We start from the raw sequence: 26214 nt of genomic DNA on the forward strand, positions 1-26214 counted from the left end.
GCCACTGGCGAAGAAGTAACGGTTGTTTGAGTGCCAATAGTAACTGGATGCAATCGTCTATGTAGGTCTCGAAAATGATGACTAACCATGGGGCCACAGAAAATCCATACCTGAGAACCATCCACTGATAGAACCCTCCATGCACCTGATTAGTGAGAAAGAGAACGAAAGTGCCGGTATTTTCAGGCGAACAGATTGCCCGGGGTCAGGTAGCACGGAATTGCAGTGGTGCTTGACCTATTGTTAGGTGGTTACCATGGTGATGAGTGGGATGTGTTGGGGTGAGAGTTTTGTTTCAGCTAGAAACTTTGTTCTAGGATTATTTCTACACACGAACGATGAAATACATAATATGGGGTAGATACATTTATTACAATTTAATATTTGTGCATACACAAAAGTTCAGAATAATGCCTTGAATCATGATCGAACTGTTCTTGACTTTGTATTCAATTTGCATGTGGCAAATAGATAAGGCACATCGTCAAGACTCCAAGCGCCCTCTTGTTGATCTTGTAAGCCTCCTTGAACCTGTCACATCACGAAACTTCTCGTAGGATCAAATCTGTCATGCTTGTAAACAGCCAGGGGCGGTAACTCTAAATTCCATTTACTTGCTGACCCCCGCCCCCTCGGCATTTTACTAGTGCTTCAATCATTTTCTGTCGCCGACAATCGCCACAAATATATTTACAACAATCCCTGCTGCCACATAACAGGGTGTAGGTGCTACTATGGTTGTAGCTCTGCTAGTCACTGTTACTACACTGGAGGTTGGTTTTGGTGAAGAAGCAGATGGATTTTGTTCTGTAGAAGCTGTTGTGGGAATTGTTGATGTAGTTGTTTCAGTTACCATTGTGGGTGTCTGTGTAGTAATTGCTTGTGTAGTCGTAGTTGTTGGTGTAGATGTGGTAGTTGTTGGTGTTGTGGTGGTAGTTGTTGATGTAGTGGTGATTGTTGGTGTAGTTGTGGTAGCTGTCAGTGTAGTTGTTGGTGTAGTGGTAGTTGTTGGCGTAGTTGTGGTAGAAGTTGTTGTAGTTGTGGTCGTTGATATAGTTGTGGTAGTTGTTGTAGTTGTGGTTGACGTAAAACTGCGACAAGTGGCACAACATCTTTTTATGTAGTCGGAACCGGAAGTGATGCAGTTGCTATATTCGCAAGGGCCAGTATGTATATTGTCGCCATAAGGACAGTCTGCAACAGAAACAAGCTGTGATTAAACCTTCAATTATCTGGTAATTACTGAATGATGATAATTGTGTCGAGCATTTTCGTCTCCTGATTATCATTACCAGAACCCCGTCTGTTCTCCTCTTAGTGAGTGAGTAAGTATGGTTTTAGGCCACTTTTAGCAATATTCCAAAAATATCAGGTCGTGGGACACTAGAAATGGGCTTAAAACATGTGGGGAATCGAACCTCGGTCGTCAGTGTGAAGAGCGAACGCTTTAACCACTAGGCTACCCGACCGCCCCTAATCTCCTCTGAAGCACCGTGTAACCTTTCACTGGACCATGGTTAATACGGAAGCAAACCCCAAAGACATTTACGCTTTAAGTGAAACAAATGATCATTGGTAGGCAATGGATCTCAGTCAAGCGAATCTTGGACTCGATGAGCGAATCGATTCAAAGTCAATTGATGCAACTCTGCATAACTCATACTGTCAACTATATGTGAGGTGAAATGGGGTTTAACGTTGCGTCCAAGATTATTGCACTTATATAGCGACGTGTATGTACGTGTGTGTGTGTTTGTGTGGCTGCTTGTACTAGTCCCGACCGATGTCGATTAATAGTGCCAGCTCACTGAGATACCATGCCGCAGTTTAACATGAATACCCCACTCAGACACAGTATACTGACTCCGAGCCGACCAGTCCTTGTTTTAGCCCCTCAATGCCGAGCGCCAGACAGGGTAATAACAAGTACCGTATTTTAACGTCTTTTGGTATGACGCGGTCGGGGATCGAACCCCGTACCTTCCGCTCTCCGGGCGGACGCTCTACCACTAGACCACGGAGGCGGTCTCTGTCAACTATAAGACACATTTCATTATATGACCATTCCTCAGCACATGATGAAATCACATACGTTATAGATACTAGACATTTGGATGACGGACGGACGGACATCAATCCTTATAGATCTTTGGAATTCAGTACAATAGAGGAATTGACATATTATCAGGATATAGAGTTGAAGCAAGGGATGAAAGGACTGACGTGAAACAGTCAAAAAAAGTGTACTGCATCCTTACATTATCCGTGTCATCTTTAGACATAGATTATACACGACACAAAACACAATATCTAAACTATATTACGTAACCTTAAGATCAAAACGATAAAGTATAATTGTGATGGAGTTTAATCCCAGAACCGCGATATCTGTACTTACGAACTCCCAACGAGTCCGTTCAAGTGTTATCTTTAAACCAAAGATTTTAAACACGATACTAAACACAATTTGTTAAATACATCACAGAACCATAACATCAAAATGACGAAGTATAATTGTGATGTAGTTTTAATCCCCAAACCGCGATATCTGTACTTACGAACTCCCAACGAGTCCGTTCAAGTGTTATCTTTAAACAAAGATTTTAAACACGATACTAAACACAATTTGTTAAATACATCACAGAACCATAACATCAAAATGACGAAGTTTGGTATGATGGAGTTTTAATCCCCAAACCGCGATATCTGTACTTTCGAACTCCTGACGAGAAAGCTGAAGAAATTCCGAAGTTTGTGTTTTCATCGTAAGATAAACTTTTTTTATATTTTCCTTGGTCACAACTGTACTGTAAGAATTGTGATCGCCATATGTGCAATTTGATGGAGACAATATACAATTCCAATATACTTATTTGGCACTTCCCAAGAGTGAGTGAAGCCAGACTATCAAAACGTATTTACCACAAAGTAATTCTGTCTTGGGCAAATGATAAATTCCTGGCAAATAAATATATCATCTAATTTTACCTATTATAAATAAGAATATCAAAATATGATATGTTCTTAGGATTTTATATAACGTGTTTTCAAAAGAAATCCATGTTATTTTTGTCAATGATCCACACATCCCGTATCTTTACTTAACGTTCAGGGGAGATAATCCAAGTTCGGAATTATTGAAAGTGAGTGAGTGAGTGAGTTGGGTTTAACGCCGCTTCTAACAGTATTCCAGTTATATCGCGACCTATCAGCTTAATGTCGGAGGAAAGCCCGAAGTGATGCAGGTCTCAGACGTTTACCACTTCGGTGAAACCCACGAGCACGGGAATGGTGCTGACAAATCTAGAAACATAATTGGTGCGAACCGGGATTCGAACCCACAGTCATAGGTTTCTGGTGTCCAACTCTGCACAGCGAATCGCGGCGCCTTAGATGACTGAGCCACCCGTGCCCCCGACATTTTCTCATTGTCAAAGTATTTCAAATAGATTAACTTAATGTCTTGAACACAACTGATTGTTTGTACATTTTTTAACATATAATTGTACATTTGTAGATTTTTGAGGCTATAAACTTAGTGTATAAGAATCACAAAGGAGGGTTTTAAGGGCCCATCATGTGACAATAATCTTAGCCCAAATCCCCACCATCTATGACCCATTAGACACCACCATTGCAAAATAATCCCCATTGCAATACAGTAAGCTACGGTTATAACGAACACGTTTATAACGAACTGACGGATATAACGAACTTACTTTTTTGTCACGACAATTTGCTGTAGCTATGCTTTATATATGCATATAACGAGCCACGGCTACAACGAACTAAATTTAGTGGTCCCTTTGAGTTCGTTATAACCGTAGTTTACTGTATATTCAATGCAAATATCGAATACAGTAAACTACGGTTATAACGAACTCGGAGGAACTACTAATTATAGTTCGTAATAATCGTAGTTCGTTATAAGCATATGTACAGCATTTATACAACAACTGGTCGGGACTAAAAAAAAGTTCGTTATATCGGTTAGTTCGTTATAAGCGTGTTCGTTATAAACGTAGTTTACTGTACATAGAGCATGTAGATGTGAAGCATATTTGACTTAAACCTGGAAATGTTACTATTTAAAATGAAAGACAACATGGTTTCTATGTGTCAACGAGAGATTACTATCAATAAGAAAGGAGTACCGTCATTGCTCTTGTAGAGGGGACACGTCTCGCAGCAGGTCCCCAAATAATCAAGATCGTAGCACAGATGTGGTGACGCCCTTATGAACTCAGCACATGTTTCATTTTCCGGGTACACGATTGGCTGGTTTCCGAAGAGACAATCCGCTGAAATTGTTGACATGTTTCCGAGTGAGTGAGTGAGTGAGTGAGTTGGGTTTAACGCCGCTTGTAACAGTATTCCAGTTATATCACGGCGTGTCAGCTTATGTGGGAGGAAAGCCCGAAGTAATGCAGGTCTCAGACGTTTACCACTTCGGTGAAACCCACGAGCACGGGTATGGTGCTGACAAACCTAGAAACATAATCGGGGCGAACCGGGATTCGAACCCACAATCAAAGGTTTCTGGCGTGCCCAAGGGACGCAACTCTGCACAGCGAATCGCGGCGCCTTAGACGACTGGGCCATCCGTGCCCCCGACATGTTTCCGAAAGTGATCAGTGCATTTAACGAAATCATGAAAGCATGGATATTATGGTGCCCTCTAAAGAGTATATAATACACCTAGAAAAAGTCATGCACCACTTACTATTTTTTATAATTGTATCCTGTATTAATGTTCTGACGACACACATTTGGTTTCGCTCACATTGTGACATACCCAAATAGAAATACAGAAAATCGATTATTCATGATCAATAGCTTGTTCTGTGACTGTTCCATGGAAAAGATCTATTCGATTACCCTTCAAATGCTCCTTTGTTTTTTTAATATTATGTTTACTTGTTTGTCAGTCTGGAAGAGCATAGAATGACCCTTTGCTAAATTTCACGGATCGATTGTATCTTAGAATATTATTACAATAGGATCAACAGCGGTAGAAACTAACAGGTTTAGTCAACAAGCCCTTATAATGCTATTATATAGCAAAACCCTTAAAAAGGGTATATTTCCACTTGTCCTTAGGATACCTTTACCATTGGGAAGTTTGGCAAGTTTAACGCTGATCAATGTCAAGGTCACTGGTGAGTTGGTGGTCTGATGTGCTACGACACATTTGGCAAAGTTGCATCCCTTAGTGCTTCCAGGATCCGCTGGTAGTGGATTTGAATCCAAATATTCACCCCTGTTACGATCCGTGGTTTGTCAGTATCATATCCATGCTAAGGGGTGGACTTATGTGTAGAAGAAAAGCCTCAACAACTTACTATTCTTCTGTTCTGGTGCCTCAATGGAAAACACGCACTGCCCAGCAACACACCACTGAAATCACACGTGTAACACATACAAATTTACATGTATACTACTACTACTACTACTACTGCTGCTGCTGCTGCTGCTGCTGCTGCTGCTGCTGCTGCTGCTGCTGCTGCTGCTGCTGCTGCTACTACTACTACTACTACTACTACTACTAGGGGGCACGGGTGGCCAAGTCGTCTAAGGAGCCGCGATTCGCTGTGCACGGCACGCCAGAAACCTATGCTTGTGGGTTCGAATCCCGGTTCGCCCCGATTATGTTTCTAGGTTTGTCAGCACCATACCCGTGCTCGTGGGTTTCACCGAAGTGGTAAACGTCTGAGACCTGCATCATTTCGTGCTTTCCTTCCACATTAATCTGACACGCCGCGATATAACTGGAATACTGTTAAAAGCGGCGTTAAACCTAACTCACTCACTCACTACTACTACTACAACTACTACTGATTGATAATAATAATAATAATAACAGCACTTTATGAAACAATTATATTAATTATTATGCTGCTCAACAGACAAAATTCAATTTCATTATGATGTTTACTTTCAATTCCCCGGGAAGTGCATGCAAATGTTAACATGGGTTAAGTACAGACACATATGCACGTTCAGATGGTGTACCTTTTTATTGCCACATGGCGTTCCTTCTGCAGCGCTGCGGGGCGACTCAAGCTCGTCCCTGCCACAGATCATTCTCTTGCATATGTTTTCTGAATTACCTATGTCGATATCCTGTAAACGTCATGTTCAATAGTGAGTAAAATGTCTATCTATAATGAAAATATACCAGTTAGGCAATTTTTACACTTGTTTAGTATATGATGTTCCAAGCAGGATTTTTTCTAATGATGTGAAATGTATTATTTCTCACTGATCGCAAGACGAAGCCAGGTCCAAACATCATTTGACACTGCGTGTGAACGTCGTAGAGCTGCCCCGGCATCGTCCCCGTGATGTTTGTCACAGACGCCGGTTCGAGACTCGTCTGTAGGCATTGCCTTTGGGCATCTGTACTGTAAAAATGTACGGAGAACGATATTGAATAGGAAATATGACGGATATATTAGGTTATATGGATATACTCATGCGCAAAGACACCAGCACATATTGTAAAATGTCGTCATCTTCTAAAACATATACGGAGACAGATATTGAATAGGAGATGTATCAGAAATATCACGTTAAAGTGAGTTACTCATGGGCATGGATACTAGCACAAAATGTCGCCATATACGGTATCTTCCCAAAACGTACACCTGCCAAAACGCAGACCCGTTAAAACAACACTCGTTATGGCTGGTTGCATCAGTAATTAGTCCCCTGTACCTTTGATTAAGTAAAATGGTATCACTCATGTAACAAGAAAGAAAGCTGGGTAGATTTCACAATTTTTTATTCAAATGTTATTTCATTTGTCATTTATGATTATCAGTCATTTTCACTTGTTTATCATCAGTGGACCAACTGCATCCAGGTACTGAAGGGGTGTCTTTTCACGGCGATGAAGCTGTTCCTTGAGTCGGACAAGTACACAGTACACATTTTCATTCTCCGTCCTGTTCTTAGCGTACGTGTAGCCGTCTAGGAGAACTTGTGGGGCACCTTTCTGGGACAAGACATTCTCAACTTTCGTAAGTCCGGCCATAGCTTAATTGGACGAGATTGAAGCTCATGTTCAAATATATTTATATGTTATATTAGTGATTGAGAACATTTGGTATATTCTTACACAAATCCCACAACTTGTTTAAAGGTAATGTTTGAGTAAGATTTGTGATGTACCGGGAGCAGATTAAAGAAAGGAGGAGTTTTTTAAGACAATGTTGTTGTTGTCCACTACTGCTCATTGTCTCAACATATTGATAATCCCTCATAGCAGGGGAGTGGACCAGTCCATGCATTAATTAGGTGTGACCAGCATGGCCCAATTAATTAGTGAGCTAATTTTAACTGCCTTTTGGGAGGTCTGCATTTTGGAGGTCTACGTTATGGGAGGGAACCCCATATACAATAATGAGTGAGTGAGTGAGTGAGTGAGTATGGTTTTACGCCGCTTTTAGCAATATTCCAGCAATATCACGGCGGGGGACACCAGAAATGGGCTTCACACATTGTACCCATGTCGGGAATCGAACCCGGATCTTCGGCGTGACGAGCGAACGCTTTAACCACCAGGCTACCCGACCGCCCCCCATATACAATAATGACGAGGCGCTACAATTCGGTACGAGATATTTGTCTTAGTTATACCAGCACCCGACGGCCACGGATACCGGTGAACACATTACCACACATATTCACGTCTAATAGTGTGTCACCTTTACCACTCACCTCCCATCTATCCGAGTTAAAATTAATTGGTTTGCAAAAGTTATTTCCGCAGTGCTAATGGAAAACAAACTGAAATGGAGCATTTATTGTAAATAACCCTTTGAAACTAACACGTTGATTTGGGCTAAATGAAAGGAAAGAGTGATGTATTCATTGTCACGAAAGAAAAGCCCTGGACAATGGTAATGAAACAATTCTCAGATACACTTAACAAAATCCATTTCGATTGTGATTTGGCATAAACAGTCTGAATGGAATCACGTGAAAAACTATGGTTAGCAAAAGTTTGGCACAAGGGAAAGACGGAAAATGGAACGGAACAGAGCCGGATTAATCCAGATCTTCAGTAATAAAGTGTTCATTTCACATTTAGGGTAAAGTGTTATTATCACATCAGTAAATAAATGTATGCCAAATTCAAATTCAACACAAAATGTTCTTTACAAGTCAAATTCCATTGATGAAAAAAGAAACTACATCCCACTTTTCAATCCTGATCCAAAATCTGACTTGGCTACATTAGAACACAATTGTTAACTGTTTGCAGTAAAACCTTGTTAACACGAAGTTCCCATCGAACAAAACATTTGATGGATGGCATCACGAGTGATCAGGGAAGTTAGTATTGTGGTCAAGATTCAAAGGATCCAATAACATAAGTTGCGGCCGCCGTCTCATGGCAACAGTACTGCTGTGCTGCTTCAGCCAATAAATACTTACTTTCAGATGCAAATTGTGTGAATGGCGGGTGCTACCGGTAAGGCAGGATATGCTTACGCTTTTCGCGAACACCTGGTATGATCGCTGATTTTCAGTGGTCCATTCATATAAGTTTCAAAAGCTATTGTGCTCCATACGCCAAATGGAATGTGTTACAAAGGATAATCTAGACTGGTTATTTTCTTGCATTTTGTACTGGTTATATTTTCAATAATAATGGCGAGACTATATATGTCAGTAGCACACAAATGGCAAGGAAAACACATAGATTGCTTCTAGAGTGAGGTGAGGTGAGATGAGGTGAAATTGGGTTTAACGTCGCGTCCAAGATTATTGCACTTATATACCGACGTGCATGTACGTGTGTGTGTGTGTGGCTGCTTGTACTAGTCCGGAATGATGCTGGTTTGATAGTGCTAGCCCACTGAGATACCATGCCGCAGTTTAACATGAATAGCCCACTCAGACACAGTATACTGACTCCAAGCCGACCAGTCCTTGTTTTAGCCCCTTTATGCCCAGCGCCAGACAGCGTAACAAGTACCATCTTTTAACGTGCTTTGGTATGACGTGACCGGGGATCGAACCCCGTACCTTCTGCTCTCCGGGCAGACGCTCTACCACTAGACCATGGTCGATCCCATTTCTATTCCATTTATTAAAGTTGTCCCTGTTTCATCTTTCAAACCACCCGACCCGTGTCTTCAACAACTCATGCTTGCCATAGATGGCGACTATGCTTGTCGTAAGAGGCGACTAACGGGATCGGGTGGTCAGGCTCGCTGACTTGGTTGATGCATGTCATCGTATCCCAATTTTTTGAATCGATGCTCATGATGCCAATCACTAGATTGGTCCAGGCTCGATTATTTACAGACCGCCGTCATATGTTGGAATATTACTGAGTGCGGCGTTGAACAACAAACAAATCATACCAACCCGTCTGTTAGGATGCCTTGGATGAAGGTTTGGAAGTACTGTAACGAACACGTGGAAAAGACGTAGTAGTTGTTGTGGTCAAGAACTTGGGTTGTGGTGTGGGAATCGCCGGACATGACATACTGGTATGTAGAGTTACACGTGTTCTCCTGCCCGTCATGCAGGGCGCTCAGCCTGCAAAATACCAGGTCAATTTTATGAGATCTATAGGGGCACGGGTGTTCCAGTCGTCTAAGGCGCCGCGATTCGCTGTGCAGAGTTGCGTCCCTTGGGCACGCCAGAAACCTATGATTGTGGGTTCGAATCCCGGTTCGCCTCGATTATGTTTCTAGGTTTGTCAGCACCATACCCGAAGTGGTGCAGTGAAGTGGTTTATCAAACGTCTAAGACCTGCATCACTTCGGGCTTTCCACCCACATTAAGCTGACACGCCGTGATATAACTGGAATAATGTTAAAAGCGGCGTTAAACCCAACTCACTCAATTACTTATGAGATCTAAATCATTCTGTGCATCACCCTATTTTTATCAATATTCTAGCAATATTACCTCCCGGAACGGTAAGAATTGGTTTCGCACACTGTACCTATGATAAATGTCGAAACAATGACTTCTACATGAGGAGCAATCACTTTAATCACACATTTAAGCGTCGCTGTACTTGAAATTAGTATAGCAAAAATAGCAATACATGCTCAGAGATGTCTATGTTTCTTTTCTGGGTAGTGCATGTCTCGTCCGATGTATAGTATGACTCTTTGTTTATCGCAGTATCGGTAAATCTCGTAATCCACACCCCCTGTTATTGTTTACTTTTGCAAATCTAAGCACAACATTTCAGCGCTTGATCGAATACAGGACTCGTTACGGTATATCACGGCTTCTCGTAAGTATACACCTAAATTGTTTTATGATAGTTTCTGGAATGTTTTTGAGGTGGGATTTCCCCACCTCCATTCGAAATTGATTACAAAAGATTCATTTATTAAGATAAAGTCCCTTGACCCAACCTGGTATAGGTCGTATGCATACTGTTGATGCGTTATACAAAATAGAAAGTGATATTAACAACATAACCCACACGTATCACGCAACAAAACAGCCATACCGTGATAATATAGAGTTGCCCGCCCTTGAGTCACTAATGACAATACATGTATTTTGTGTACCGAACTCGGTAAAGAAAATCAGCGTCGATCAATTCTTATTAATGTGTCATAAAAATGTAACAAATGTGAGCGAGTTGGGTATAACGCCGCTTGTAACAGTATTCCAGTTATACGTGTCAGCTTAATGTGGGAGGAAAGACCGAAGTGATGCAGGTCTCAGACGTTAACCACTTCGGTGAAACCCACGAGCACGGGTATGGTGCTGACAAACCTAGAAACATAATTGGGGCGAACCTGGATTCGAGCCCACAATCATAGGCTTTTGGCGTGCCCAATGGACGCAACTCGCAGCGCCTTAGACGACTGGGCCACCCGTGCCCCCTGTAACAAAGAACAAGAAACATGTTGCGTATGACATATTTAATAGGTCTGTAAGCGTGCGCCATTACGATCTAATTATAAATTAACTACAGCGATAATTTAGCGTTCCACCCAACATAACCTGGCATAGATTCGAAATCATTGGCGGGCCAATAGAGATGAACTAACAAAAATGTCATGGTAAACTATACATTAAAAACACTTACGCATGTCCGACTTCGTGTGTTGTGACCAGCATGTCGTCAACCAGGTTGTCTGAATATTCCACAGCTGACACACTGTCATATGGCGTATCACATATCGTTCCTATACCTGCATACCCTGTGGTAACACGAGGATGGAAACTGATCATGAAACACATCAACATATTACAGGAGTGATCGCGATGGTTTCAAGCCGCCTTCACAAGTATTCCAGCAATATCACGACAGGTATATTAGAACTCGGCTTCAAACCCGGCCTTCCGTGACCAGCGATTCTGTACCCACCAGGTTACCCCTTTGACCCATGTTAAAGTAAGAGTGAGTTTAACGCCGCCTTTAACAGTATTCCAGTTATATCACGGCGTGTCAGCTTAATGTGGGAGGAAAGCCTGAAGTGATGCAGGTCTCAGACGTTTACCACTTGGTGAAACCAACGAGCACGGGTATGGTGCCGACAAACCTAGAAACATAATCGGGGTGAACCGGGATTCGAGCCCACCATCAAAGGTTTCTGGCGTGCCCAATGGACGCAACTCTGCACAGCAAATCGCGGCGCCTTAGACGACTGGGCCACCCGTGCCCCCTTACAGTAAGAACCTGGTGTTACCAAATGCCATTTAAATTTTTCTAGATTGATTCCCTCTAGCTGTATATATGAAGCACCTGACATAACAGTTAGATACTGAATGCCGTTGTACTGACTGTTCCTTGTAGAAATGATGAACATGAAAATAACAATACCGTTTTACCATAACTTGGGTGAACATCACAAGGCAAAATTCTAATGGTGAAATGTGTTATTTCAATTTGAAAACTAATAGCAATTTTATATCTCAATTCAATAGAACTTCAGTATTCTACAAAAAAACAAAAACAGAGGCGATTCCAAACTCGACGGAATTGATGGTATGAACGCCGTCGCTTAGGACGACGTTCATACAATGTTTGGCCCTCACTCTATGAAGTTTCATACTCCAATGAACTCACACAAAGAGAAATACAATTCTTGTAATTTTCGTTTCACTATTTTTACCTAACAGATCGTAGACCTTGATCTTTACACAATTATATTAAGTACGTGTGACTTCATGTTTTCAATGACAGCCATACAACAACCAGCTGTATCGCGGAATGAAATAGTTCCTCAAAACGAGTGGTGACATGAGCTTATGTATGCCAAACATGCTCAATGTGCTCAACAAGATCAACTTGTGTAGTTTTTGTACAATAAATGTACTCAAATAATATACTCGTCAGATGTCAAAGGTCTTTTAAGAACTACCTCAGTAAGTCAGTCACAATGACAGCGCGTCCTAATACATTTACATCAAATACAAGACTACAAAATAAACGTGACGGGAGTGATTTCCGAATTTTTGATGAACCTGTGACTAGTGTTAGACATCACTGATCATTTGGTCGATCCCTTAAAGATGATTGTAAAGTTGTGGCAAATAGAAACTGTAAGATACATTAATTTATTGCTGAAGACTGTCACATTAGTCTAGAGACGGATCGAGTCGATACTACGGCAGTTTGGATCTGCTTTTCTTCCTCTGTTCTCTAGGATGGGTTGTAGAGAGGATATCCTTGAACAGACAAGCAATCAAACTCCCTGACTGATGAGAAACAACACTTCCGTATGTATTCGTGCTTGGGAACTCCCGTGGGTCCCCTAGTAATGTGGAAGTAGTCCGTCAGTGTTCACGTCTTATCAAGAACACGGTCTCGTGGAAAACGTATAAACGTCAAATTGTGTCGTTCATACACTTATGATACGTCAATTTCTAGGTCATGTGACCCACCTCTCGTCCAATGGAAAAGACATATCGTGTAAACTTCAAATTCCAAAATTATTCCAAAATGACTGAATGCCTTAGAAAGTATACTGCGACTCACCAAGCAGGTCTGCGGTGTCTCCATTTTCCTCTACATTGATTAGGTCCTTCCTAGAACGAGTTGGTAACATGTCAGCTATTCTGATGTAACAGGGCTAAGCTAACACATAACACGAAATTTGGGCAGAGGCAAAGATGTTCATTTTCATGGGGTCGTTATTGGGAAGATGTTGATTAAGTGGGAGAGTTAATTAACGTCGCTTTGAACAGCAATTCAATTATATCAGGGGCTGTTAGGCTGATGTTGGGGGACAGCCTGATGTGATGGTTTCAGGCGTGAACACATAACCACAAACCTAGAACATCGCCTCGGCGAATCTGGGAGTCAAACCCACGACATTAGGTTTAAGGCAGGCCTAAATGGCGCACATCTGCACATCTTATTGCAACGTTTTGGACAACCTATAAAGCATGGAGAACTAATGAATGACTGTGAGTTGAGTTTAACGCCGCTTTTAACAGTATTCCAGTTATATCGCGGCGTGTCAGCTTAATGTGGGAGGAAAGCCTGAAGTGATGCAGGTCTCAGACGTTTGATAAACCACTTCACTGCACCACTTCGGTGAAACCCACGAGCACGGGTATGGTGCTAATTTTATCATCTAATTTTACCTATTATAAATAAGAATATCAAAATATGATATGTTCTTAGGATTTTATATAACATGTTTTCAAAAGAAATCCATGTTATTTTTGTCAATGATCCACACATCCCGTATCAAATCAAGTATCTTTACTTAACGTTCAGGGGAGATAATCCAAGTTCGGAATTATTGAAAGTGAGTGAGTGAGTGAGTTGGGTTTAACGCCGCTTTTAACAGTATTCCAGTTATATCGCGACCTGTCAGCTTAATGTGGGAGGAAAGCCCGAAGTGATGCAGGTCTTAGACGTTTACCACTTCGGTGAAACCCACGAGCACGGGAATGGTGCTGACAAATCTAGAAACATAATTGGGGTGAACCGGGATTCGAACCCACTATCATAGGTTTCTGGCGTGCCCAAGGGACGCAACTCTGCACAGCGAATCGCGGCGCCTTAGACGACTGGGCCACCCGTACCGCCACTTATGAATGAAAACAGCATTAGAACCGCAGGGCGTACTTAACACACAGATAACACAACAGGTAATAAGGTGGTCGGGGACATGTGTGAATTATCTATACACTTGGCTGATTGTGACAACTCACGCCGTGAACAAAACAACGTGGTCATTTTCAGGGAATCCTGGTGTGTCAGTCTTCCATCGGCTTGTGCCCTCGAGAAGTTTATCACCATCTATCTTCGTTTCATCAACTGCAGCACTTTGGAACGGTTGTTCTGACTGCTTATCCTAAAATGATATCACGGAGAACCATGATACATACAATATCTGAATCAGAATGTTTAATTATTAACGTTAATATCAATAGTGTCTTCTGATTATAATGTATTCAGGAAATATAGTAATCCTGTCCTTTTCGTTATTGGCCTATTGTTTGTTTGTTGTTTAATGCCACACTCAGCAATAGTCCAGACTTATAACGGCGGTCTGTAAATAATAGAGTCTGGACCAGACAGTCCAGTGACTGACATCATGAGCATCGATCCACACAATTGGGATATGATGAGATGCAGCAACCAAGTCAGCGAGCCTGACCACCCGATCCCGCTAGACGGCTCCTATTAGCCTATTGAAAATGGTTCATCCAGCTGTGTAAACTTTAACATCATGGCTGGAGTCAATGTGTATGTTATATCACCATTATACCATCACACAACGTACTTTTAATGTCACCTGCTCAGTAATGACATCACCATCAATACAGTGAGTGAGTGAGTATAGTTTTTACGCCGCTTTTAGCAATATTCCAGCAATATCACGGCGGGGGGACACCAGTAATTCGAGATTCGAACCCGGGTCTTCGGCGTGCCATCACAATACAGTGTAACATTAAGTTGTTACATTTGATACGCCATGTATGGAAGGCAATGTAGTTTGCTTACCAAAATACCAACAACTGAAGACAAACTTCTTACCTCAATGATATATCCTATCAGGTTTATGTTGTACAGAGGAGACGCCTTCTTATAACGGAGATCGACCTGTTATTGAAAGAGAATTAGCAAATTTGGGTTACCAAATGATTATAAGAAGATAATGAGATCAACTAAACTCATCACTGTGTATCCAAACTAGGAAACAGGGTCACCTGTTATCACCTTACTGATCCATGCCAACCTCTATAATCAACACTGAATGAAATGCTATAAATATATTGTTTAACACTGCACTCCGCACACTGTTCCAGCTATATGAAACACAATCAAACTAGCCTGACCATTTGGTCGTTACTTACTTATTCTAACCCGCAATGGACGTCATACAGCTGGAATATTGTTGGAGTGCGGCGTTAAACAACAAACTAAACCCAATTTACCCTCGGGGAATACTGTAAGAAACCTTAACCCGTTCATAAGATGTGCGTAAACGACAATGTCTTGGCCTACTTTTAATTCCGGTTTTAACCCTATCGAACATGTATGGTTTGTTTTGTTTGTTGTTTTAACGTCGCACTAAGTACTATTCCAGCTATATGTCACGCAATCAAACAAGTCACCGAGTCTGACCACCCAATCCATTTGGTCACCTCTGACGTTCAGCATACTTCCCTAGGAATATCCAAGTGGAATACTGTAAGAAACCTCACCCCGTTCATAAGATGTGCAAAGTATCTCTTGAGGCCTTGTTTTGTCTCCTGATGCTTTAAGGCTTCAGACTGCTGGGTTGCTCTGGAAAACCATCTGTGAAGGACAAGGGAAGCTTTTGGTTTGTTTTGTTTTGTTGTTTAACGCTGCAATCAGCAATATTCCAGCTTTATGACGGCGGTCTGTAATTAATTGAGTCTGGACCAGACAATCCAGTGATTAATATCATGAGCATCGATTCACGCAATTGGGACCGATGACATGCATCAACCAAGTCAGTGAGCCTGACCACCCGATCCCGTTAGTCGCCTTTTACGACAAGCATAGTCACCTTTGAAGGCAAGCATGGGTTGCTGAAGACCTATTCTACCCCGGAATCTTCACGGGTCGACAAGGGTAGCAATTACCAGGAAATGCTTTGACGACATAAAACTCCCATGGGGCATGTTACAATGGTTTTACCTCATAAAATTGTATTTCTTGTCACGAAGATACAAATACGTACATCCCCAAACCTTGGTTTACTTTTATAAGGGTAACGCTATTTTTCAGGGCATTATCATTTTCAGAAGCCCGAGGTCTTCCATTAACGGCCAAATGAAGGAGGGCAGTTGAAAAGACCGAGAGCTTCTGCAAATGATAATGCCCTGAAAAATAGCGTTACCGTTATTATAGCTTAAATGGATGGAATTTGTTATCAAATAAAAAGAAACAACAATATCGGTTTTCAAACATTTACTGCAATCAACACGAATGTCACTAACCCACCTACAAATATGGAAACATCATTGAACAAACCAGATGACGACACTATTGAACGTGACGTCACATATCCATATCCTATGACGTCACCTAACAATGGCCCGTCGTCAAGAAATATGAGGGCATTATCAAGTTAACAGTGGCCCGCTCATTTTTGATAACATGCGGGCGGTTTAATGATAAGTCTATCCATTTTAGCTGTAATGCCAGATAACTACTCAAAGAAACACACTGAGGCATTATTGACTGGGTTAATTGGTGTGGAGGTAAATGTATTGCACAACCCAATATTATCTGGCCCACTTTTTAAATTGTACAAATTGTACTCGTTATTAAGGCTGAAGGCAAGTACCTTTCATAAACAGAGAACGCTATCACTGTAATGACGTCCACGTAGATTGGCTCCTGAATCTCGCGCTTCTTCCTCAAGGATTCTGATGCCATCATCCAACCATCTCTCCCTGACTGACCCTTCTCGCGACCATCTGAATACACAACATCTCAATACACAACGGGACTTTTAATTGTGATATTTACTCATGTCGTTTGTGATTGTGTTAACCTTCATGTTAACCTGTACGTTAACCATTTCTCAGGCTTCTTTTCTGTTACTTTATAAAACAGCTTGTTATCATTTGTTATCATACCAAACGATTCTGAGATTGTTACGATCCAATCTTGAATTTGTTATACTACATGTGGTTATACACTTTGAAATTCAATGTAATCAAAGTCTTATTTTGTCACAAAATGCCCAAACTCGTTTTTTTTCCAGCAAACTCATTTCAATGGATAAGAATACATCATTTACGCGTCTTGGGTTACATATTTGTTCAAAATTGTAATTGACAATAGAAGAAAAAACGAACAGTCTATGCATATTTCCGTCAATGATTGTATCGATTCTATCATGATTAAACACTTCTTTTACTTTCGACAAAAATTGTTCAAGAAAAAGGAATATAATATGGCGATATTTCTGCATTCTGATTTGATTAGAAACATGCACGGTGTGCAGGTATATTGTGCATAAAAAAATATACTTTACAAATTGAATCCACTTTTAATGTGCAAAATTTTAGAAATTAGTAAAACCTTTATAAATTGTTATGACTATTTTCAGATCGGTTCGTGTGAATGAGAATAAGACGGATATATATTATAAGAAAACAACATTTAAAGGTGTTAAAACGTATCACAACATTTTTTAGGTTTTCAGGGAGAACTTCCCTAGGATTATTAAGCCACTGACCGCAGCAGATTTTTTTTGATGCAGATAAAGACGGGACAAACATAAGGTGAAACATTCACAATTTCTGTAGATATACTCTTGAAAAAACGCTTGTTTTTCATTCTCTTTTCTTGGTGATGTCACAAGTACTACACTACCAAGTGATGATGTCCAATGAATTTACCATCATAAGGGAAAGTGAGTGAATGAGTTGGATTTAACGCCGCTTTTAACAGTATTCCAGTTATATCACAGCGTGTCAGTTTAATGTGGGAGGAAAGCCCGAAGTGATGCAGGTCTTAGACGTTTACCACTTCGGTGAAACCCACGAGCACGGGTATGGTGCTGACAAACCTAGAAACATAATCGGGGCGAACCGGGATTCGAACCCACAATCATAGGTTTCTGGCGTGTCCAAGGGACGCAACTCTGCACAGCGAATCGCGGCGCCTTAGACGACTGGGCCGCCCGTGCCCGCTCATAAGGGAAAGACCACTTAGTAACTGGGAGAAGCTGGAATTTTGTATGACAATACCTTGCAGTCAGAGTTTCGAAATAAACAACATTCTGAAAGGAGGAGCTGAACAAATTATTTTTAATTTTTATCCAGCAAATGTATATTTGATTCTGTTAAAGCGAAGGACAAGTTTCTTTTCCGTTAAACCTACGAACACCTTACCATCATTATCTATTGGTGAAATGAGAACTGGTGAAGAAGTAAGGGTGTATCTGATATCACTGGCAGCTGATTCTGTTCCTGTCGGCTTCAACTCATACATACGTGGTCCAGAGAGCAAGAGAAGGCCTTCCTGGTAAATAAACAACAATCGTAATATGCACTTACGGTAAATTTCATGCACTCATAATATATTTTGTTGAGAAATTTATCCTTAACAATTATATTATTGGTCTATGAAATGTATTGTAATATCATAAAATTGATATTACAATACATTTCATAGACCAATAATATAATTGTTAAGGATAAATTTCTGACATTCAGGTGAGCTTTTTAAAGGACGAAACATTTGACTGACTTATCTTTGTCTTGCAATAATTCTCACCCTGCACTGGACATATCAACCACAATGGTGTACGAGGTGTCAGCACATGTAAAGACTGGCGGTTGTTTAACGAAATGCACAGTTCCGACTATATCATGAGCAAGTTTTATGAATCACGAACAATGTGACCATATGACTTATTGAAATCTTTGCTGAGGCCCTGAACAAATGCCATTCAATCTTTCCCTCTAGCATGAACCTCATGTAGAGAACTGAAAAATCGTCACAGGCGTTTGCTTTGGTATATTAAATGGGGCGCCTTATGCAGACATGATCACTTGACATTCAACATTTACATTTTATCGTGAAAAGCAGTAACCCATACAAATATATAATACGGTTGGTTTTCCTCTTTGATAACGCAGGACACCTCGATGTTAGCCACGTGAGTCACATCCTGGTACTCTGCGGTTCCCTGAAAGAAAATTAAAAGGTATTACAACAAGAAATGATATTCTTTATGAATGGGTGAATGTCAGCTTTCAATTGGGTTAACGTCTATCTAACCCTTATCCACGTTAATAAAGCTGCAAGAGTTTTATGTCATATATTGTCCAAAGTTAGCGAGTGTGGTATTTGCAGACAAGCATAACACTTAATGTGCAGTTATGTCTCATGGAAAAACTGTACATGTTTCATGAAAGATCATAACTTCCTGTGCACTCTCGCACAAGATAGAAATGAAAATGTATGTGTTTGTGTACATAATAGGAGTAATGAGGGTCTCTCGCCTATTAGATACCCTCCCTTGCCACAATATTATCAGCATACCCGTCCTCTTCTTTGTTCATATAAAGGGGCGATGGGGTATAATGTGTGGAGCCCATTTCTCGGGTCCCGCGCCGTGATATTCCTGGAATACTGCTAAAAGCGGCGTAAAATTAAACTTATTCCTCAGCAATTCTCGCTTCAATGCCTTTCATACTCCCAATTACGTTTTTATTGCTCAAGACGGGTTTTTCAATTATGGGGTTTCAGAGAGCATAAAGTAACTAACTTCATAGTGTATAAGAGTGAAAAATAATTTTACCAATTTTGAATGAAATTCAATTGATATTTTGACAATGAGTGAGCACGCACACACTTTGCATTATCTAAAATATTTTCTGACCTGGTTAAATGATAGGAACGATAATTGCTTTGTTAACAGTATCCCAAACAGTACTGAGTTTATTTCTTGTAAATTCTACACCCGTACATGTTTGTTCATCAACGTAAAATATCCCTGTAGAAAAATATACCATGAAGAAGTAAAAGAACACAAACGTTCACATGTATCGAATCTACAGTTTACCTAGTATTGATAAGTACACGTTCATTGTACAACAAATACTGAGTTGTGACAGCATTTTTACCTCCAGCTCCAACACTGTATCTCTGACGATGATTGGGTTCCCCTTCTCATCCTGTCTAGATACATATACAGGGGTTGTTTTCTTCACCGACGTGCTGGTCTCCAACTGAAGAGTGACGGAGTCATTGTGTGTCCTTACACTCACTGTGAACTCCCTGGGGAGAGTACAGTCTCTCAACCCTGGATGTGGTTTTACTATGTCAACGGAAGCGCCTATACCTAGAAGAGAAGAATACCTTATATTGCCCTTAAGAGTAGAGCAATCATGTGTATGAGCACATAATACAATGTAGTAACGTCGTAACAATAACTTTCTACATTTTGCTTATGTGCATTCTAGCGATTCTAAATGTTGACGGGTCAATTGAAGCCATATATGGCGTCACAGTGTTTTGTTGTTGAGAAAGATACCACAAGACGTCATCCATTGTTCATGACGTCACACATTAATTACATTACGTCATCTGAACAATAGGCTGCCTTCAGTGAAGGGTTTCTCTGTAGGGTTGACTTCATACGCTTTTTCTTCATTTTGTCTCTTAAAATGTCAGTGAGTAATATAATAGAATAACCTCGAAATTACGGATTGCTTATTCCTTGTGAATGAATGCTATGAGTCCCTCAACAAAGGCTTGAGATTAACATTATTTATTCATACGTTTAGTGTCAAATATTTCATTTTAACAAAGGGTATATTCTCAAACATAATTTTACACAGACAGTTCGAGTTTGGTAAATGGTCGAAATGTGATATAAGAGCACGTTTGATATAGAGACAATTTTATCACAACAATACAACAAAATTAGCTTTAAATGTTATCATTAATAATCCAATATTAACACCATAAAATTAACATATTCATAGACACTGTTGCAAAACAACGTGTCATCACTATTTATATAAATTGATATACACATGTTTATGCTATAGTCAGACTTGTACAATAGGCTCTTCTTTTAAGCCCAGACTTGTTATGAATTATGGAAAATATCTTGAAGTTTAATTTTACCATCAAATTTACAAAATCCACAACGAATATATCTAAATATATAGGTAAATCCTTTCGTACAAACCAGCAAGCTGAAATGCGAAGACAATATGGACATATATTGGCATACACAAGTTACAATGTTATTGCCTAACGTAAACGACATTTTTCATGAGATATGTTTGTACTCACTGTCTTGGCACAATCCAAACTGGCTTAAGGTGAGCAGAATGAGAACCTTCATTTTCACAAAATCGTATGCCATGTTAGATCGTCCAAAGGCGTTCAACCAGCGTTTAGCCTTGCTATCTGTTAACAAACTTTCTTCAGTTAGACACATCTTTGTATGCTTGTACGCTTCAATGGCGATAGTGTGAATGGTGAGTAACAACCGCTGTGTATGAGAAACGGCTTTCATATTCAATCACGTTTTGCGATCGCCACCCTGGCCTAGATCGATTACAATACATACAAAGAGAGCATCTGACAATGTTACCCTTCTGGTGACACACTGGACATGTTTATTTTTGGGGAATGTTTTATGTTTCGAAGTGTTTATGTCACAGTGGGGATTCTATTGAGGGTTGGAGATGAGTCGCTCCCCTGTCCCTCGTATATATGTAGTGCATGTGTCACCCAGTACTAGTTCCCACCTCGTATATCTGTAGTGCATGTGTCACCCAGTACTAGTTCCCACCTCGTATATCTGTAGTGCTTGTGTCACCCAGTACTAGTTCCCACCTCGTATATCTGTAGTGCATGTGTCATCCAGTACTAGTTCCCACCTCGTATATCTGTAGTGCATGTGTCACCCAGTACTTGTTCCCACCTCGTATATCTGTAGTGCATGTGTCACCCAGTACTAGTTCCCACCTCGTATATCTGTAGTGCATGTGTCACCCAGTACTAGTTCCCACCTCGTATATCTGTAGTGCATGTGTCACCTAGTACTAGTTCCCACCTCGTATATCTGTAGTGCATGTGTCACCCAGTACTAGTTCCCACCTCGTATATCTGTAGTGCTTGTGTCACCCAGTACTAGTTCCCACCTCGTATATCTGTAGTGCTTGTGTCACCCAGTACTAGTTCCCACCTCGTATATATGTAGTATATGTGTCACCCAGTACTTGTTCCCACCTCGTATATCTGTAGTGCATGTGTCACCCAGTACTTGTTCCCACCTCGTATATCTGTAGTGCATGTGTCACCCAGTACTAGTTCCCACCTCGTATATCTGTAGTGCATGTGTCACCCAGTACTAGTTCCCACCTCGTATAGCTGTAGTGCATGTGTCACCTAGTACTAGTTCCCACCTCGTATATCTGTAGTGCATGTGTCACCCAGTACTAGTTCCCTCAGAAATAGGCATAGATGGATATATTGCATGTTTGCTATTGGAGATAGTTTAAGAGTTTGATTGGTGGCTTCTGTACTGTTCGCTTGTAGTTTGTTGATTAGCTTGGATCTCGCTGGTGACTTCTTTCATTAAAACGATTACGTTTTTCAGTGTTCACTTAGGTTTGAAACACTACATTCATGAAGAAACTAGAAGTATCTGTTGAGCTTTGTACTAAATTGCACGTGCATCAGTGCACGTCTGTGTCTAAAGTGTAAGCAGTAACAGTATAACAATAACATTACAGTACTAATATAAATGGGCTAATACTAATGGGCGTGGGGATGGGGGTGCTTATACTTCAAACTGAGGACCATACTCGAATGACAGCTTGCTATCAAGTGATACAGTCCCCTCTGCAGTTATGTTCACCTGCAATTGTTCGGTGTGGTTTGTATTTCGTCTCCCACGGTGCACTTCGCTTCAGTCGCTTCATTTATCCACCATAGTTAGAGAGTCACGTTTTATTTGTTACAGATTTCTATTGCATGTCATAGTCATTTATGACCGTCTCATATATTTCTCTTAACAATACACTGTAATACAACTACATGTACGTCTCGTGATACCTACGAGATAAATTAAACTACAGTTAACTACGTTTATAACGAGCACTCTCATAACAAACTGACTGATATAACGAACTTGTTGTTTAGTCCCGGCTGTTGTATATATTCTGTATATACGCTTATAACGAACTACGGTTATTACGAACTAAAATTAGTGGTCCTTTTGATTTTGTTATAACCGCCGGGCTTGCAGGTTAGAGCGCCTTGAGTAACCTATTATTGGATCGTGTGGTTAAATGATCACTGTCATGCCTGACTGGTTTGTCTAACCCATAATCGAATATTTACAGGCAACAATCACATTACTATGTTAAACCAACAACTCATTATTTGTACCTGTAGACACCCTACCACTCGGTGTTAAGGGGATAAAACGTAGACTGGTCGCCTCGGAGTCAGTATACAGTGGCTGAGTGGGATATCCATGTTAAACTGCGGTATCTCGGTAGGCCAGCACTGTGAAACTGGTCCAAGTCGGGACTAGTACAAACGCTCACACCCATACGCGAGCATAGACGTCGCTTTACACTACTAGGTGTAATAATCGTGAACACAACGTTAAACCAGTGTGAGTCGACATCACTGAAGGCCAATATAACTGACAATGAGAGATTGTATGAACGACACGTGGGGTGTGTATTGAAACCGTGACAAACCAAATGAGGTGAGGTGAGGTGAAATGGGGTTTAACGTCGCGTCCAAGATTATTGCACTTATATAGCGACGTGCATGTACGTGTTTGTGTTTGTGTGGCTGCTTGTACCGATTTATAGTGCTCACTGAGGTACCATGCCGCAGTTTAACACGAATACCCAACTCAGACACAGTATTCTGACTCCAAGCCGACCTGTCCTTGTTTTAGCCCCTTAATGCCGAGCGCTAGACAGGGTAACAACAAGTACCATATTTTAACGTGTTTTGGTATGACGCGACCGGGGATCGAACCCCGTACATTCCGCTCTCCGGGCGGACGCTCTTCCACAAGACAGACAGGCAGGCAGATACATACAAACATCTCCCCCCCCCCCCCCAACTTGGCTCATCCATGACTCTATGCAGCAATATTCAAATATAAGGAAGAAATGAATTTATTACGGATGTCCCAAGGTATCATATTGCTGCCAAACCTAGAAACATAATCGGGGCGAACTTGAAGTCGAACCCACATTCAAGTTGTAGCGCCTTAGACGACATGGCCACCCGTGCGCCCCCAATGAAAAGGGTATTCGTGGTGATGGACCTCTGAGTCAAAGCCACAAGCATTGCGAAGACGGTAATAAAAGGATCGAGCCACTCCATCATGTCCTTAACCTTAAACTGTGGACTGGTTGAGTGAGATAAAATTAAGTGGCTTCTCTACACTGGTACAGCCTCACCCCATAAACGAATCACTGATAAATCGTCTCAATCATTACTCAATCCTCAATACTGTTCTTTTTGTTTATGTATATCAAAATTATTTGGTGAATCACGGACTTGAGCTACTTTCAAAGATTTTATGCATGCTTCTTTAGATTGAAACTGTTGTTGACTCTCAATGCAATTTGTGCAGTAGGGTAGAATTGAGCTCTGAAACTCATTGATCAGGGAACCATAAAAAACAGTCTTCGTATGTCACAGCTGTAGAGGACTGACAAACGTGACCAACCCTTTTATAGCATTTAAAAAAAAGAATTTGTTGATTCCTTTCATAAATATAATTTATTGTACAAACACTTTATATGTGTCTCTGTTCATGTTTTTGATCTGTTCGTAGGAAAGTCCTTTCATTGTAAAACTCTTTCAGTACGTAGATAGGAATACTTTGTCGACGAATGCGTGAAACAATTTTGAATAATTCTTCAGTCCAACCAAAGTTGTGTTCCTTACTGAATTTTTTTTTCAAATAACTAATTTGCACCTTCATTTAGTTTGGTGTAGGTTCTTTACTATTTTGACGTCAGCTTTAGCCCATTGTCGGACTTTCGTGTTGTGTGAGATTGTAATTATACACCAACTCAGATAAATAATGCGACAAAACCTTTTCCATATTCAATAGAAATCGCTATCTATCGATTGTACAATTCCGACTATATCATGAGGATGTGTTTATGAATCACTATCAAATAGTAATGATAACAGGCGTTCGCGAAAAGGTGAGCGTATCCTGTCCCACCGATGGCACACGTCACACATGCAAAGGCAAGTCAATTGTTCACCTGGCCCGTGAAGATCCGGGGCCGATTAGGTCTTCAGCAACACATGCTTGCCGTAAAAGGCGACTATGCTTGTCGTAAGAGGCTACTAACGTGATCGGGTGGTCAGGCTCGCTGACTTGGTTGATGTGTGTCATCGATCCCAATTGCGTGGATCGATGCTCATGATATTAATCACTGGATTGTCTGGTCCAGACTTGATTCTTAACAGACCGCCGTCATATAGCTGGAATATTGCTGAGTGCGGCGTTAAACAACAAACCAACCAACAACCAATTGTTCACCTGAAAAAAACCATGGGAACATATGGTACAAGTTATAGAAAAATGCATCTGGCATCATTTTTGCCACTGATAGGTCAAATCTACCATAAAACCTTTTGAAAGCCTTACTGAGGCCTTGAATGTTGTAACCTTGATCAAACAACTTCTGAGCAAGAGTCGTATGACACTCTTTGAAATCTTGTTAGAAAGAGCATGGTCGATCGTATCTAAAAGTTGCGAAATGTAAACACCAAAGGCTGGACCTGCTTGAATATTGTTCGACATGAAGGGAAAATTGATTATTGGAAAGTTGAAGTCAAACCTCTTGTCATACAGTCTTGTGGAGAGTGTTTTGTCACTCTGAATCTTTATGCATAGATCTAACAATGAAACAGATGAGGCGGTTTCACTGGTCTCCCTTATGTCTAGTTCAGGTGGGTAAATCAGTGGAAGGGAATGGGCTATTTGATGGTTATTGAATGATATCAGATCATCTAAATATCAAACTTCTTGTCCAAATAAAAGAAATTCCGATTCATATGCATAAAGAAACAGATCCGCAAGAAGGTGCCTATGAGGAATGCCTACTTCTTGCCTAAATGTCTTACCCTCCAATTTTACGCAGATGTTGTCAATGAGGGAGTTAAGCATTTCACATATTGTTTTCTCAGTAAACGTCAGATGGCATTTGCTTTCATTTTTTCAGACATTGTCCTGAACGTCTGAGTATAGA

General features: G+C 40.8%; 1 protein-coding gene across 1 annotated transcript; it reads right to left on the bottom strand.

Moving 5' to 3' along the window:
• Positions 1-567: 567 nt before the first annotated feature.
• Positions 568-21338, bottom strand: LOC139441910 (uncharacterized). The gene is made up of 16 exons (XM_071222659.1): positions 21251-21338; positions 20071-20288; positions 19041-19130; positions 18331-18460; positions 16773-16905; positions 15661-15754; positions 14990-15055; positions 14161-14303; positions 12974-13023; positions 11078-11192; positions 9382-9555; positions 6263-6404; positions 6013-6123; positions 5343-5397; positions 4155-4301; positions 568-1194 (listed from the first exon to the last, which is right to left on the bottom strand). Exons 1-16 carry the CDS (start codon positions 21321-21323, stop codon positions 656-658), a joined length of 2280 nt encoding a protein of 759 aa, XP_071078760.1. The 5' UTR covers positions 21324-21338; the 3' UTR covers positions 568-655.
• Positions 21339-26214: the final 4876 nt, after the last annotated feature.

The sequence above is a fragment of the Haliotis cracherodii genome, unplaced genomic scaffold (genome assembly GCF_022045235.1).
Source record: "Haliotis cracherodii isolate W230 unplaced genomic scaffold, xgHalCrac1.p SCAF_48, whole genome shotgun sequence".
In the NCBI taxonomy this organism is placed as follows: domain Eukaryota; kingdom Metazoa; phylum Mollusca; class Gastropoda; order Lepetellida; family Haliotidae; genus Haliotis; species Haliotis cracherodii.